At 44.5% G+C, this 16989-nt stretch overlaps 1 protein-coding gene across 5 annotated transcripts in view; it reads right to left on the minus strand.

Moving 5' to 3' along the window:
• Positions 1 to 16989, minus strand: part of SYNDIG1 (synapse differentiation inducing 1) — a 201092-nt gene that overhangs the window by 123736 nt on the left and 60367 nt on the right. For all 5 annotated transcript variants that reach the window (XM_003278499.3, XM_030825364.1, XM_030825367.1 and 2 more), the window contains exon 2: positions 699 to 1256. In XM_003278499.3, coding sequence (XP_003278547.1) covers positions 699 to 1178 — 480 coding nt within the window. In that variant the 5' untranslated portion in view covers positions 1179 to 1256. The remainder of the gene's footprint in view (positions 1 to 698; positions 1257 to 16989) is intronic.

Consider the following 16989-nt stretch of genomic DNA (forward strand, 5'->3'; position numbering starts at 1 on the left):
CACCGGTGCTGCCCTGGGGGGACAATGTACCACACACCCAGCAACCACTGTGCCTACCACACTGAATCCAACGTGCAGTGTGTACATCTCTGTGCATGTAATTCAAATGCTGTCACCTGCCCTCCAGTCCACTAAAGAAGTGAGTCATCTAAGAAGTCAACTTATCTTCCCTTCAGGCTATCAGTACTTACACTTTCTTCCAGCACGGTTCAGCTCTATCAACAATCTCTCAGTAGTAACTGTGGAATGCAAAGTCAAGGAACCACAGGTGACAGTAGAAACACCTCCCAAAGTGTCCCCCGTCAAGTGTATTTCCAGCCTCATGTGGCTCTAGGATCAGGCGTCCCTCTCTCATCTTGTCAATGACCTCTCTGTCTCATGGGATGCGGGAGAGCAGGGAAAACTGATGAACCCACCGGCACTGCCATCTGCAGCCCCATCCGACAGCCATTACCTGGGGTCATCTCATACCAGAATCACTGCTGAAGCGCCCCTGGCTTTCTGTTAATCTAAGTCTTTCCTCTCCTTCTATCTTCCACAAGCATTCAAGAGTGAAGGACACCAAGACTGCCTTTGGTTTCTGCATTTTTGTACACTAGTTTCATTCCCTAACTTTTGCCAGGCATTCGTGGCTCCTGCCCTCCCTAGAATCCCCATCATGCATTCCTAGAGGGCCTCTGACAAACACATCCTCTGACCTCCAGCTCCTGGAACTCCTCCTCTTCCTCCACATCGTAGGACAGAGTGTGGATTTTTATGTCATCAGCTGAGAGGTCGATGAACTTCCCATCGGGGTACTCGAGGCTGTCTTTGGTGGGTGACCGGTCCTCGATGAAGGTGGTCTCGCAGCAGTCGGCAGCCACACCATCCCCCCAGGAGCGCAGCATGCCCTCTGAATAGAGGATGATGTTGGGCCTGTAGCGGGACTCCACCGACTGCTGCAGGGTGTTGGGGTCCAGCAGCTGCTGCACTGGCTCACTCCTGCTGCTGTCCAGGCTGGCCGGCACTGTGCTGGCCCCCACCCGGTGGCTCTGGTACTGGGGCGCTGGGTAAACAGACACCAGACCATCTCTGCTCTCGGCCATCAAGTTTCTGGTGTTAATTAAACCATTCCTCTTGCCAGCATCACTGATTTTACTGTGCACCAGCATGCTCTTCTGTTCAATGATGCCATCCATGGTCCTCTCTCCCCAACTGGGCGTCAGGCTGGCGGGCTGGGCATGTAGTTTACACTTGTCTCAGGGAACCCATTTCTCCTGGAGGAGGAGAAAACAGAGATGAGACAAGAGAATCACACTTGAAAACAAGCTAATCACCCAGACCCACACTGTTTCAGACTGTACCAGCCAGCTGATAAACGCAAAGTAACTGTGAGAGTTAGACAAAATGCAGTCCTACCTATTTGATGAATGTTAAAAAGGATCTGTTGGGGCGGCTAGCTAGAGTTAGCAGAAATTGATTACCTGAATCTCTATAAAGTCTCTGCTTCCAAATGAAGGAGACTGCAGGAATTGGCTCCCTTGCAGCCTAGAGGAACCTTTGATTGCTAGCAGACATCCTGAAACCCACGGGTAAACCCAATCACATTAGCATCCGACAAGTCCATAGGAAAACAGAACTGTAAATCTGTAATGGGGATTAGCTCTTCCCAGGTACATGGCTGTTCATTCAAGCAGGAAATTATGTGACTGCAATAATCTCTACTTAGTGATGATCTTGAGGTGTCAAGTCCCAAACACGAATCTGCTACTGAGACATCTTGAGAGAGGCACAGCTGGGTCTCCTAGGGTGCTCTCTATAGTTGGCCACTCAGAATTTGCTGAGAACCAGCAGCATCAGCATCAGCTGGGAGCTTGCTGGAAATGCAGAATCTTGAGTAGCACCTGCACCTACTAAACCAGAATCTGCATTTTAACACGATCCCAGCTGATGAGTCTGCACATTAAAGCTGAGGAGTGCTGGGCTACAGTGTACAGTGCACGTTTTGGCCTGCTGAACAAGTTGATTTTACAACTGATTATTTACTAAATTTTAAAATGTACTCAAATTATATCAAACAATTTATTTTTTTAAAAGAACAACTTTTTTCTTATTGAAGTGAATTTTTTCAACTTTGAGTATCATAAATTATGACTAAGTATGAATGAAAGGGATCAAAATTAGCGGAATTTTATTTTGTCATTTCTGCATCCTTCAATATCTCTTTCAGCACAGACTGGTTTGTCATATATATTGCCTTTGCTTCATAATTCCCATTAGCTCATTTCCTTCCATGTTTGCTGGTACCCACTCCTACCTGCTCAGAGCCTTTCCCTGGGCCTGGGTTCATCCGCTCAGAGATGAAACTGGGTTGATGGGAGGAGAGAGAATGCCTCTAATGAGGCTGCCATCTAGGGTTGTCCACATTGCTCTGTAGCAATGCACTCTGGAGTCTTGCCCCAGGACAGTGCTACTGTTCTTCCAATTCCCTTTATAACTGTTGTGGGATTTTTTATTTATTTTTTTCTCAGTCGATGATACTCAGAACCAGTAGCTACAGAGATGAAAGCCTCCTACCTGACTCTTTATTTCTGCATAAGCAGTCTCTGCTACGTCAAGGATGCTCCCTTCTCTTGACCAAACACTTTCTGGGCTGCATCAACCACTGAGTTCCCCGTGTCGTCATCTTATAAGACTTGGAGTCTGATTTTGAGTTTGGCAGAGGAAGCCACCTTAAATGCATCACTGGCCAACCATGGTCCACCTGCTTCTTTATAGAGGAAGGCAGCTGGAGGAGGAGATGGGATGAAGAGGGGCCTCTGTGGCCTTGCATTTGAGTCCCTAGTTCTTAGTCTCTTGCTGTATCACTATTGTAAGAACTCTCCTGAGTAGTTACTAACATGCACAGCTTACCATGAGTTGGGGTGAATATCAGGTGAGTGGGAAAATTGAGGGGTTGTGAAAGAAAAATGTAAGTCAGAAAGTAGGTATACAACATATTCTATACAAATTTTATATTCTACATAAACACACATATATTTTTTCACTTGGAGACTGTCACGGTATAAAGAACACTTTACTAAGAGTCAGGAGGCCAGGGATTCAGCCCTAGTTTTGCTACTAAATATCTGACTGTGGGCAAGTGGCTTATGAAAGTGGAATTATTAATGGGGTGATTGAGCAAGGAAAGCTTTCAGGTCCCTTTCAGCTCTGATTTTTTATGTCTTAGTCAAAGAGTTTTGGGGTTTTATGGCAATTTTTCCACAAAATGGCTTTGGTGGTGAATTGTAGCAAACATTTAAAGAACTAATACCAGTCCTTCTCAAACTTTTCCAAAAAAACTGAAGAGAAGTGAGCACTTACTAAGTCATTCCATGAGGTCAGCATTACCCTGACACCAAAGCCACATAAGACACCATAGAAACATTACAAACTCATATCCCTTATGAACACTAATGTAAAACTCCCAACAAAATACTACTAAACTGAATTAAGTAGCATATTAAAGGAATCATATACCATGATCAAGTGAGATTTGTTTCTGGAGCACAAGGTGGGTTAAAATCATGAAAATCAATCATTGTAGTATACCACATTAACAGAATGAAAGACAAAAAATACATGATTATCTCTATTGACACAGAAAAAGAATTTAATGCTTTTCTACTAAGTGTTTCTGGAAAAGCTTTTCCCTTTCATGATAAAAACATGAAACGAACTAGGAATAGAAATAAATTACCTCAATAAAATAAAAGCTATATTGAAAAATCCACAGTGAACATCATATTCAATGGTGAAAGCACCTGTAACATCAAGAACAAGGCAAAGATGCCCATTTTTCCCACTTTTATTGAACACTGTACTAAAAGTTGTAGCCAGAGAAATTAGGCAAGAAAAAGAAATAAAAGGCACTTAATTGGAAAGGAAGAAGTATGATCTCATATATAGAAAACCCTAAAGATTCCACAAAAAAAATCTGTTAGAACTAATAAATGAAGTTAGCAAAGTAGCAGGATACAAAGTTAATACACAAATCTCAGCTGCATTTCTATATACTAACAATGAAGAATCTGAAAAGAAATTTTTTAAAATTCATTTACAATAGCATCAAAAAGGACACAATACTTCAGAATTAATTGAACCAACGAGGTGAAGGACTTGTACAATGGAGTCATCAAAACATTGCTGAGGCGGGGCGTGGTGGGTCATGTCTGTAATCTCAGTACTTTGGGAGGCTGAAGTGGGTGGATCACTTGAGGTCAGGAGTTCGAAATCAGCCTGGCCAACAACATGGTGAAACCCTATCTCTACCAAAAATACAAAAATTAGCTGGGCGTGGTGGCGGGTGCCTGTAATCCCAGCTACTCATGAGGCTGAGGCAGAAGAATTTCTTGAAAACAGGAGACAGAGGTTGCAGTGAGCTGAGATTGTGCCACTGGACTCCAGCCTGGGTGACAGAGCAAGACTCCATCTCAAAAAAAAAAAAAAAAAAAACTGCTGAAAAAAATTAAAGAAGACATGAATAAATGGGAAGACATTCCATATTCATGCATTGGGAACCTTAATATTGCTAGGATGTCAATACTATCCAAAGTTATCTATAGATTCAGTGTGATTGGTAGCAAAATCCCAATGATGTTGTCTGCAGAAACAGAAAAACCCATTCTAACATTCATATGGAATCTCAAAGAGCTCAGGCTGGACTTAGAACAAAGTAGGAGTACTCACACCTCCTGATTTTAAGACTTACTACAATGGCACTAGAATCAAAACAGTGTGATATGGCATAAATACACATATATAGACCAAGTGAATAAAATAGCCCAGAAATAAACCCTTGCTTATACAATCAAATGATTTTTGACAAGGGTGCCAACACCATTCAATAGGGAAAGGACTTTTTTTTTTTCAACAAATGGTGCTAAAAAATGGGACATCCGCATGCAAAAGAATGAAGTTGAACCCTTACCTAACATCATATTCAAAAACCAATCCCAAAGAAATCAATCACCTAAATGCAAAATCTAAAACCATAAAACTCTTAGAAGAAAACAGGGCAAAAGCTTCATGACATTGGACTTGTCAATGATTTCTTGGATGTGACACCAAAGGCAGAGGCAACAAAAGAAAAACCAACTTGGACTTCATAACAATTTAGAAATTTTTGTGCATCAATAGATAATATCAACAGAGTAAGAAAGTAAGCCACAGAATGGGAGAAAACATTTGCAAATCATATATCTAATAAGGAATTAATACCCAGGATATATAGAGAATGGCTAAAACTCAACAACAAAAAATAATCTGATTCAAAAACTGGCAAAGGACTTGAATAGACATTTCTCCAAAGAAGATATACAGATGGCCAATAAGCCCATGAAAAGATGCTCAACATCACTCATAACGGGAAATGAAAATCAAAACTACATATGAGATATGACCTCATACTCACTGGGATGGCTACTGTTAAAAAAAAAACAATAACGGAAAATAACAGTGTTGATGAGGATGTGAAAAAAATTGGAATCCTTGTGCACTGCTGGTGGGAATGAAAAACGGTGCAGTCGCTTTGGAAAACACTATGGCAGTTCCTCAAATAATTAAAAACAGAATTACCTTATGGTCCAGAAATTCCACTTCTGGATATATACCAAAAGGAGTTGAAAACAGGGTCTCGAGGAGATACTTGCATGCCATGTTCATAGCAGCATTATTCGTAACAGTTGAAATGTGAAAGCATCTCAAGTGTCTGTGGATGAATGGATAAGCAAAACGTGCTATCTACATTTAATGGAGTATTGCTCAGCTTTAAAAAAGGAAGGGAGTTCTCACATAGGCCACAGCATAGATGGACCTTGAGGACATTACTCTAAGTGAAATAAGCTAGTCACATAAAGACATACGATGTATGATTCCATCAATATGAGGTACTTAGAGTCATCAAAAGTGTGGTTTCCAGGGGATGGGAGTGGTGTGAGGAGTTATTATTTAATAGGCATGGAATGAAAAGGGATCTAGAGATAGATGGTGGATAGATGGTGGTGATGGTTACACACTATAAATGTACTTAATACCACTGAACTGTACACTTGAAAATTGTTAAGATGGTAAATTTTATGCGAACATTAAAAAAATTAGAAAAACTCAAACTGAACTAAAATAAAACATAAAAAGAAGAGCTATCTATGTGGAGATTCATGCTAAAGTATTTACAGATGAAATAAAAGATACACTGTCTGGGACTTGTTTAAAATCATCTGGATAGGAAGGAGAAGTGCACACCAAACTGAGAAAACAAGACTGTGGGCTGACCACTGATCATCTCAATTGGAATTCTCATCTGGAATTCCTCCTCCTCCTTCACATCCTAGGATGTCAAGGAACCACAGGTGACGGCAGAAACACCTCCCAAAGTGTGCCCCCTCAAGTACATTTCCAGCCTCATGAGGCTCTAGCATCAGGCATCCCTCTTTCATCTTGCCAGTGACCTCTCTGTCTCAGGGGAGGCAGGACAGCAGGGATTCCCGATGAACCCACCAGCACTGCCATCTGGAGCCCCATCTGACAGCCATTACCTGGGGTCATCTCTGACCATCTCTGATCACTGAAGGAGGAGTGTATACCATACCGAGAAAACAAGACTGGCAGCAGGAGTGATGAATGAAGGTCTGCTGTATACCTTACAGGGAAAACAAGACTGGCTGTGGACTGATCACTGAAGTAGAAGTGTATCCCATACTGAGAAAACAAGACTGGCTGTGGGCTGATCACTGAAGTAGAAGTGTATCCCATACTGAGAAAACAAGACTGGCTGTGGGCTGACCACCAAAGTTGGTTGATGGGTGCACATGATTCATTATAGAATCCTCTCTCCTTTCATGTGTGTTTGAAATTTTCTGTAATAGAGAGGTTTGAAGAAATCAACAGGTTAAGCTGTGCAGGGGAGATGTTCCAGGCAGAGGGAACAGCACAGGTAGTGTTTGGGAAGCAGAGGAGGAGGCCAGGGAGATAAAGTTAGGAGGGGCGGGTCTCATGTAGGGGCTCATAGGAAGCAATCGGCATGTGGAAGAAAGGCTTCAGTGGGATGTGATCATCATAGAGGCAGTTCAGGCAGATGGATGTGTGAACAGCATGAGGAATGGGTACAAGGAGAAGCACAATAAGCCCCGGTGGTGTGGACAACTGACAGACGTGGTGGTCCTCTACTGCTCAAAGGGCTTTCGGGCAGTAAAAAGGGTGTGATGCCCTCCAGGAAACTTTGGGGTCCATGACCCAAGACAGCCCCAGTGATGGTTCCCTGCTTTGTGTATTTTATGTGAAAAATGGGTCATGAAGAGGCAAAATGTGTAGCCTCATCCCACAGCTGGAGGACTCCACATTCAGCAGCTCAGACCACAGGGTCCGCCCTGGGTGACATGGGGGGCCTGAGACCGTGCTGGCAGTAGGAGTGATGAATGAAAGTGCGCTGGGGCTCTCACTTGTCCCTCTCAGGTACAGCCACTCCTCCAGGCTGTGTGTGGAAGGCTGTTCCGCTTGGCTCACCTGAGTAAGCAGGCATAGCCCGGAGGATATTTAGGAAGGGCACACTCAGTTTCTAACACAGAGGTGGCTGTGGGGCCTGAGGCTATCTCCAATATGCCCAGGGAGAGCTCCCAGCCAGACAGACGTGCTTCTTAGTGCCTTGAAGGAGTTGATCCAGGGAGCCAGGTCTCCTGAGTAGGGTGGCACTGATGCATTCAGCGGGGCCTTTCTTGCTTGGAGAGTGTTTGAGGAACACAGCAAGACTCAGGATGCCCAACTTCTCCCTGCCTCTGGAGACAAAGGTCCATTCTGAATTGGCCTTTGAGTGCGCTGACACCCACAGGGATGTGGGTCCCCAGGAATTTCACCCGTGGCCACACTCAGACATCACCTGTTTTTGGAGCAGAGTTGGTCATCCGGGCTCCCACGCTGCCCAGCTCAGGCCTGGATGACAGCATGGCCACGCCCCTCTGGTTCTGCTGGGGACAAGGCATCGCAGCTGCACTGCAGGCTCTCCCATCACAGCCATGATCTCAATCATCCTTGCAGTTCTGATGATGCTTCCTGTACCATTCATCTGTTCCACTAGCACTTGATGAATAACTAAGTGATGTTTTGCCAATACCAGTCACAAATGAATCCTAAAACATGTGTGTCAAGAACTTCACTGATGAAAACAGAACAGGACTCTCCATCAATGAGGAAAAATTACTTGTTTAAGTCAGTACCCCAGTGAAAGTTGTCAGAATCAAAATGGAGTCAGTAACGTTAAGAAAGCCCTGACAAATAGAGCCAGGGGAGACCATGAAGAGAGGGTTCTCATGCTTGTATGCTTAATAACAAAACAAAACTACAAAACCCACAGCATTTTAAACAAAAAACACTTCTGCGAGGACATCTGCCCAGCAACTGCCCACCCAGCCTCAGAGTGGTGCCACCCTTGTTATTAATCTTTATAGCCAAGGATAATTATTTCAAAACAATTGTGCAATCTTCACCTTTTTTTTTCATGAAAAACCTTTGTCTTCTTTTACCTCCCTGAATGTGCACACAGTTTACTATGGCATGTGTGTTCCCATTGCAAAACTTTATGCCCAGATAAACATCTTTTCTTTTAGAGAGCTTCTCTCTGTTTATGATTAAGGTTGACACCTAGAGAGATGTGTAATTTAAAAGCCCGTCTATCTTGGACTAAGTTATTGAATGCTAGTAGCTTTTCTTGATTTATAAATAAATCTTCCATTTAGGAAGGAACTATTCTAGCCAGAAATTCAGTAGTACTTAGGAGGAAAGCACACTGCTGTACGTTTAGTGATGAGGTTTGGATTTTCATCAAGCAATTTCCCACAACTTCCCTTTGACATGAAGAGCTACTCCTATGCTCTCACCAGGAGGTGTCTGCACACAAGCCAGCAGATTACATCAGCAAATGACTACAGTCCTGCTTCAGAACTGGCAACGGTTCCCATCTCATCCCTGTCTTAACTCAAGGTAATGGCCTACTGAAACCAAGATCATAACATGTAAAGAGTTACTGTTTTCTTATGGCTCTGCGTGTTGGAAGCTTCCTAAACCTAAACCAGCAAACACCACCCCCCAAACCAAGTGACAATCATCCCTCAATGCAAGTGAAAAACATCCAGGGGTTGGTGACAAAATACTCCACCTGGACAAAAGCCAGCTCTTCAGAGCAGAGGTGGCCTCAAGTCCTAATGCAATGTCACCAATAAAAGTTTCAAAACAGAACTCCCTCCCTCAAACCCAGGGAAGAAAGGAAGCCACTCTGTGTCCAGCCCCTACCACGCCACGAGCATGTGGCAGGTACTTCCATGCATCCACCTGACAGGCACTTAGTGAGTACCTACCTTGTGCAGGCAGTGTGTAGTGTGTTGAGTGCACGGGTGTAGCTGGGGACCTAGGTGACCACCAGCAGGGACCCTGCACGCAGCACAGGAGAAAGACAATTTTTTGAATGAGCACCGACGTGTGACCAGTGAGAGAGACAAAGCTGCCTTGAGGGAACAAACACAGGGCACAATCTCCTGTGAAGACCCGCTGACGGCAAGCCCTGAACGGGGTGAGGAGTTAGCCAGGGCCAGACTGAGGGGCAGTGTTTCGGCTGGGGGAAATCCCTGCCCAGCGCACTGGGCCCTGAGGCAAAGGCCAGCAGAGGGACCTGTGCAGAGGCTCAGAAAAGAAGAGAGGGAGGGCACAGGCCTGGCCAGGCAGGAGCCCTGGAGCTTGTGCTGACAACCTCAGGAGTCCAGGTGGGATCTACAGGCTCCTGGGGCTTCCCTGAGTGCCTGACGAGGGAGGGGAGGGGTGGAGGCTGTGAGGAGGGGGCCCCCTGCTTCTAGCTTAGGCCCTAGGATTAGGGAAAGGCATGATGACAAAGTCACATCAATCAGGAACTGATACAGTTTGGATGTTTGTGGGTTCCAAATCTTAGGTTGAAATGTGATCCCTAGTGTTGGAGGTGGGGCCGGGAACGAGGTGCCCTCCCTAGGGTAAGAAGCTCTCGTAAGAGCTGGTTTCTGAAAAGAGACTGGGACCCCCTCCTCTTTCTCTTGCTCCCCCTTTGCCTTGTGATGTGCCTGCTTCCCTTCATCTTCTGCCATGAAAAAAAACCTCCTGAGGCCTCACCAGAAGCTGAGCAGATGCCAGTGCCGTGCCTGTACAGCCTGCAGAACCATGAGCCCAAACAAACTTCCTTTAAAAATAAATCATCCAGGCTTAGGTATTCCTTTATAGCCATGCAAAATGGACTAACATAGGGGCTGAATCCGTGGGTGCCCCACTCCGTGCCCTGGCTCCCATCATCCCAGGGACTGATGGTGCCATCACGGCTCACATACAGGTCAGGCCAGGCCAAAGGGGCTATGGTGCCTGGTGCAGCCTCAGCCAGCAACAGTGAGAAGCTGATGGATCAGCACCCAGCACCTTTGTCCTGGGGTGGGACAGCTCAGAAGCTGGTGTTTCACACTTCCCTAGCGCCCCCCAGAGATCAACTTGCTGTATAACACAGCATTTGTCTATGGCCTTCCCTCCCTGGTCCTCGACTGGTGTTTCCTGGGATCCCCTCCTCTCCCAAATTCTCATCCCCAGGCTTGTTTCTCGGGGACAAACCCAAGGCATCAGACTATTGTCAACAAGCCTGCGAGGTGTTATCACAACTTCTGTATGGACAAGAAAACTAAGCAGGTCAACTTGTATGTCTGTAAACCCACAGCTCCGTAATATTACTAGATGATTGCAGTTTGTTTCTGTGGTCAGAGCTGGAGAAGGGGGTAAATATCTGCCTGCACAGATCCAAGCAGAAACCACCAGAAAGAGCTGGAAGGCCTCCCAGCCTGCAAGGAGGAAGGTAATGTGCCTATGTGGACAACACGTCTTACAACAAAAATTAGAAACAGGCCAGGACAGTTAATTCTGCAAGCGTAAAAGCTGCCTGATTGCAGGAAAAGCATGTCTCGGTGTCCCTCAGTTCCCCGGAGAATAACTCCTCAGGGCTCACTGCCATTCTGGTCCTCCAGAGCAGTCTCAGAAGGTGGAGTAATCTAAGCCTGCCCCTAAAAGACGGATTCTCTCCCATGTGCTGGGGAACAGTTAGCTTTCCTGGCTTCTGAGGCCCAGGAGAAGGAAGACTCAGACCCCCAACCCTTTCCCAAGAAAGTGACTGCTCCAGCAACCTCCAGGATGTGCCCTGGTCGTGTCTTTTGGATTCCACAAGGTCCTAAACCCTAACAGTGGTTGATCTAAATGCAGATAGAAAAGATACGAAGAGAAATAGGTGGAGATAGAGCCCAGGCGTTTCTAAGCCTTACAGTCCTCATGGAGCAGAAGACCCCAGGTCTCTGTTGGAAAGCTGCGGAAACAGCTCAGGCTGTGGGGCCGCACATGGATGCTCCCCGCTGAAAGGCTGGGGGTGCAGGAAAATCCCAACTCTGTTGCTTTCTTTAACTTTAATTAGTATTTTCATTCATTTTTTAAAATAATTGTTTTACTGAAATATCATTTGCATGCCATGAAATTCATCCAAATTTAAAGATGTATAATTGAGTGAGATTTAGTATATTCACAAAGTTGTGCAGTGCAACCCTCATCACTATCTGATTCCAGAACATTCCTGTCACCCCATGCCCATGATGCAGTTCCTTTCCCCAGCCCCTGGCAAACACTGATCTACTTTCTGTCTCTATGAATTTGCCTATTCTGGACATTTCATGTAACTGGAATCATACACTAGGTGGCCTCTCATGACTGCCTTCTTTCACCTGGCATGATGTGTTTGAGGTCATTTCTTTTCATGGTGGGCTCATATTCCACGGTACGGAAGCACTGCATTGTGTTTACCTTCACTGCGCTTTCAGTTTGGGGGGAAATGGTTGCTATCCTTTAGCTCTTGTATAATACGGGGCTAATTATGATTACAGCTCTTTGGCTGAATGGTTGATAAGACAGTGTGTTCTTTTTCTGGCAGGTATATAGTGAGAATAAAACTACCTTAAAAACAAAGCCCTCAGTGGTACAGTACCTCCGGGGTGAGGGAATGGCATTTTGTGTATGGCCTGGAATGCAAAGTGACAACATAGTAGATGTTCAGGAAGCACAGACAGGGTCTCAGAAACATTAGATGGACCAGACAAATCCCACTGGAGGCAGCCTCTGTTAGCCACCGATGGAAGAAAATGCTGCAGGCTGGGCCTGCTTACTCACTGTGAGATAGAAAAACTCAGTCCCCAGCAGATGCTTTTGCATGCCAAGTGTCCCAGCAGAATAAACCAGCACACGCAGAAGCCACCTTCCCCACCAGAAATGGGATCTGAGCAATTTCATGCTCAACCTGCGTGTAGCACGCACAATACACACCTTCTGTGAAGAAGGCCAGCCTGCTCCAGGGGGAATTATGCATTGTAAAAGTGACAGAGTTATACATGGACCTATCCATGAAGAAATTAGGATTACTCATTACAGGTAGCATTTTTTTTTCAAACTTGTCTCTAATGTTTAATAGATGGTTTTGCTCTGAGGAACTGGCTAGAAAAAAATCCAGTGAATGTTTTGGGAACAAGTATTGCAAGTGCAATTATTTTCAAACAAATGCATGAATAAAGAAATACAGAAAAACTGGAGTATCAGAACTTTCTCTTATTAGTTTTCCTTTTTTTTCTGAACCTGTGAATAAGTCTAGATTTCTTTCAAAAGTCTATGTCTCACCCACCCTACCACCCACCCATCTCCCTTTCTTAAACATACCTACTCCTTTCACAGAATGACTTAAAGATCTGCACTGTTGGTTTATGATTTGTTACTGTACAGAGTGGAAGGAACTTCACAACATAGTATTCCATGTCCATCCCTGTGTTGCTAATTAGAAACCTCAAATGCCGATTATATTGTGCAGTATCAGTCATATTTAACATATAAGACCATCTGTGTAGCAGCCTCTCCAAGTAGTAACAGAATGAAGTCAGCTACCTATGCAACTGAAGGAGAAAATAAAACTAATTGCAGGCCAGGCACGGTGGCTCACACCTGTAATCCTAGCACTTTGGGAGGCTGAGACAGGGGGACTGCCTGAGCTCAGAAGTTCAAGACCAGCCTGGTCAACACGATGAAACCCCGTCTCTACTCAAATACAAAAAAAATAGCTGGGCATGGTGGCATGTGCCTGTAGTCCCAGCTACTCAGGAGCCTGAGGCAGGAGAATCGCTTGAACTCAGGAGGCAGAAGTTGCAGTGAGTAGAGATTGCACCACTGCTCTGCAGCCTGGGCGACAGACAAGACTCCGTGTCCAAAAAAATAAAAATAAAATAAAATAAAACCCCCAAAACAAACAAACAAAACTGCCCACAAAACTAATTGCAGTTTCATTTAGCCAGAGTGTTTGGCATGTTTGACAGGTATGGCTGCTCCTGACCCTTCTTACACAGCTCAATTTGGCAAGGCATTAGGAGGACACCAGGTGCTGGGTCTTTCCCAAACCCTAACACTCTTAGAAGCCTTTTGTGTAAATAGTAAAACTTCCCTACTGCTAGGCGAATGATATGTGTAATTCACCAAGGCCCAAGTGTAGAGAGAAAAGAGCTGCTTGCAAACCCTCATTAAAACAATTAAAATTTGCCTTCAGCACAAACACAAAGAAAAGCCTGTTATTTGGCAGTGGAGAGAGTTAATGAAACATTTGAGACCAGATCAGTTATTACTATTTAGCATTTAAATGGCAAATTACAATTGCAAAATGCCACATCATCCTATGTATCGTTTTTGGTGGCCTGGGACTTCCTGTACACAAAGCCAACCCAAACTTCTGCTGGTGAGTGATACTTTGTCATAGCACAGCACCACTGGGTCCAGTCCACAGGAACTCCAAATCTGATTTATAAGCAGTCAGACACATATAGCAGATATGATGTGATTTTGGAAACAAGAAAACCTGCAGATTCAGACCATTGCTGCTTTTAAAAGTTGTGCCAACTCCCTTTAGCTTTGTAAGTCTCCGCTTCATTTTTAAGGATAATGTGGAGGGAGGAAGCTTCTTCCCCTGTGACACTGCCATGTCCACCATTACCAACTCCACCACCCTCACCATGACCACCATCTCCATTATCTCCACCATCACCACCATAACCATCACTACCTTCACTACGCCAACACCTCAAGAACTTCAATCACCATCACAATCAGCATCACTGACATAGCCATTGCAATAATCACCACCACCAGGGGTACTACCATCATCACCACCACTCTCCCCACCACTGACACCATCACCAGGAGTACTACCATCACCACCACCATCACCATCCCCACCACTGACGCCATCACCGGGAGTACTACCATCACAACCACCATCACCATCCCCACCACTGACGCCATCACCGGGAGTACTACCATCACAACCACCATCACCATCCCCACCACTGACGCCATCACGGGAGTACTACCATCACCACCACCATCACCATCCCCACCACTGACCCATCACCGGGAATACCACCATCACCACCACATCACCATCCCCACCACTGACACCATCACCAGGAGTACCACCATCACCACCACCATCACCATCCCCACCACTGACACCATCACCGGGAGTACCACCATCACCACCACCATCACCATCCCCACCACTGACACCATCACCGGGAGTACTACCATCACAACCACCATCAATGTCATCATCTCCACCACTGAAACCATCACCAGGGGTATTACCACCATCACCACGACCATCACCATCATTATCCCCACCATTGACACCATCACCACTGCCATCACCATCATTATTCCCAACACTGACACCATCACTATCATTATCCCCACCATTGATACCATCACCAGGAGTACTACCATCATCTTCACCACCATCACCACCATCATCCCCACCACTGACACCATCAGCAGGAGTACCACTGTCACCATCCCCACCACTGACACTGTCAATAGGAGTACCATCACCATTACCACCATCATCCCCACTGCTGACACTACTGCCAGGATTTGAAAAACCAAGGCCACAGGACAAATACATCTAACACCTGCGTTTGTACAGCCCACAAGCTAAGAATGGTTTTCACATTTTTAAGTGGTTGAAGAAAATAGGAATATTCCATGACACACAAAAATTATGTGAAATTCAAATGTCAGTGTCCATAAATAAAGTTTTATTGGACTACACCCACAACCATTCATGCACATATGTCTATGGCTTCTTCTTCCCAACAAGGGAAGAGTTGAGCAGTTGTGACAGAGACCATATTGTCCATGAAGCCTAAAATATTATCTGACTCTTTACAGAAAAACTTTACTGATTCCTAGCCATCATCCCTTCCATACCACCACCACCGCCACCACCATCACTACCAGAAATCAGACCCACAACCACCATTATATCACCACCACTACTACTACTAACAATAACATCACTGTTGGTACAAGTAATGTCACCAGTACCATTGTCATCATTACCATCAGCACCACTGATGCCCTCCCACACACACAGTCCATGGTTTAGAGATGCAGAGGCTCCCATGTGACCAAAGATTTAAGTGATAAGATTGTGAATGTGGACACAGACTCAGCCAAGACGTCTTCCTCCCCACCCACTGAAGGAGAGAAAGAGAAAGCCTTGAAAGCATTCTCATCTCTAAAATTATTTTGGGTAAAACTGCTTTTTTTTCTTTGGAGGAGGGCCAGAGGGGCTTCTTCTCTGAGAATTTCTAACCACAAGCCTGCACTCACACTCTCTCTGAGATTTCACACTCTTAATGTGTCTTGAAAAACACAGTTGAACACTTAGTTTGTAGTGTTTGGGGCTGGGAATCCACCACTGTGATTCTTGGCAGAAGCAAATGCAAATGTCCTCTAGGATAATGTATGTTAAAAACAGGCCTAGAAAATGCCCATGGATAGTCTCAGAAAGCAACCTGAGTTTGGGATTCAAGGGAGGGAAATGAGCACTGCTAATGGTTTGGATGCATGTGTCCCTTTGCAATTAATATGTGGGAACTAAATTTCAGATGTGATGGCATTAAGAGGTGGAGCCCTTGGAGGTGATTAAGTCCTCACCCATAGGATTATTAGTGCCTGTATAAAAGGGCTTGAGGGGGAGAGTTAGCCATAGAACAATTGTTCGTGAAATACTTACATAAATAAAACACAAGAAGGAGCAAGTGACAAGTGACTACCAGAATAAATAGAAAAATGAAACGCGTGAATTTCAAAAAGCAAAAAATATTTTTGTTGACGTAAAAAACACAACAGAAGATTTGGAATCTAAACAGCAGAATAGACACAGCTAAGAAAAAAAAAATGTAATCCAGAAGACAGATCTGAGAAAATTACCCCAAATGCCTCACGAACAGAAAAAAAGATAAGAAACTGCAATGGGCAGCAAAGAGCCTGGCAGGTAGAATGAGAAAGATCAGTCTCTTCTAATGGGAGTCTGGGAAATGGAGAAAGAACGCCTGGGAGAGAAGCCGCACCTCAAAGGACACTACCTATGAAATGTTCAGCACTGATGGGAAACACAAATTCACTGATCCAGGAAATACCACATTGACACATTATATGAAACTGCTGAAGATTAAGTGGAAAGGTCTTAAAAGCAGTCAAAGGAAAATAGTGGACAATCTACATAGCAACAAAAAATAGAATGGCAAGACACATATCAAGCAATAATGGAAGCAAACAGACGGAGGACTAATATCTTCAATATACTGAGAGATATTAACTCTCAACCTTGAACTGGACATAATGAAATTATCTTTCAAGAGCCAAGTGAAAAATCCATTTGCAAATAAATAAAAAATCTACTTGGAGACTTAAACTAAAAGGAATTCTAAAGGATGCACTTTAGGAAGAAGAAAAATAATGCTGGGTGATGACCTGAAATGCAAGGACTTATGAGCACACAAACTCACGACATACTTATAAATCCAAACAAACACTGATTATATATCTATATATATCTATATATCTATA

Source organism: Nomascus leucogenys, chromosome 13 (genome assembly GCF_006542625.1).
Source record: "Nomascus leucogenys isolate Asia chromosome 13, Asia_NLE_v1, whole genome shotgun sequence".
NCBI classification, from domain to species: domain Eukaryota; kingdom Metazoa; phylum Chordata; class Mammalia; order Primates; family Hylobatidae; genus Nomascus; species Nomascus leucogenys.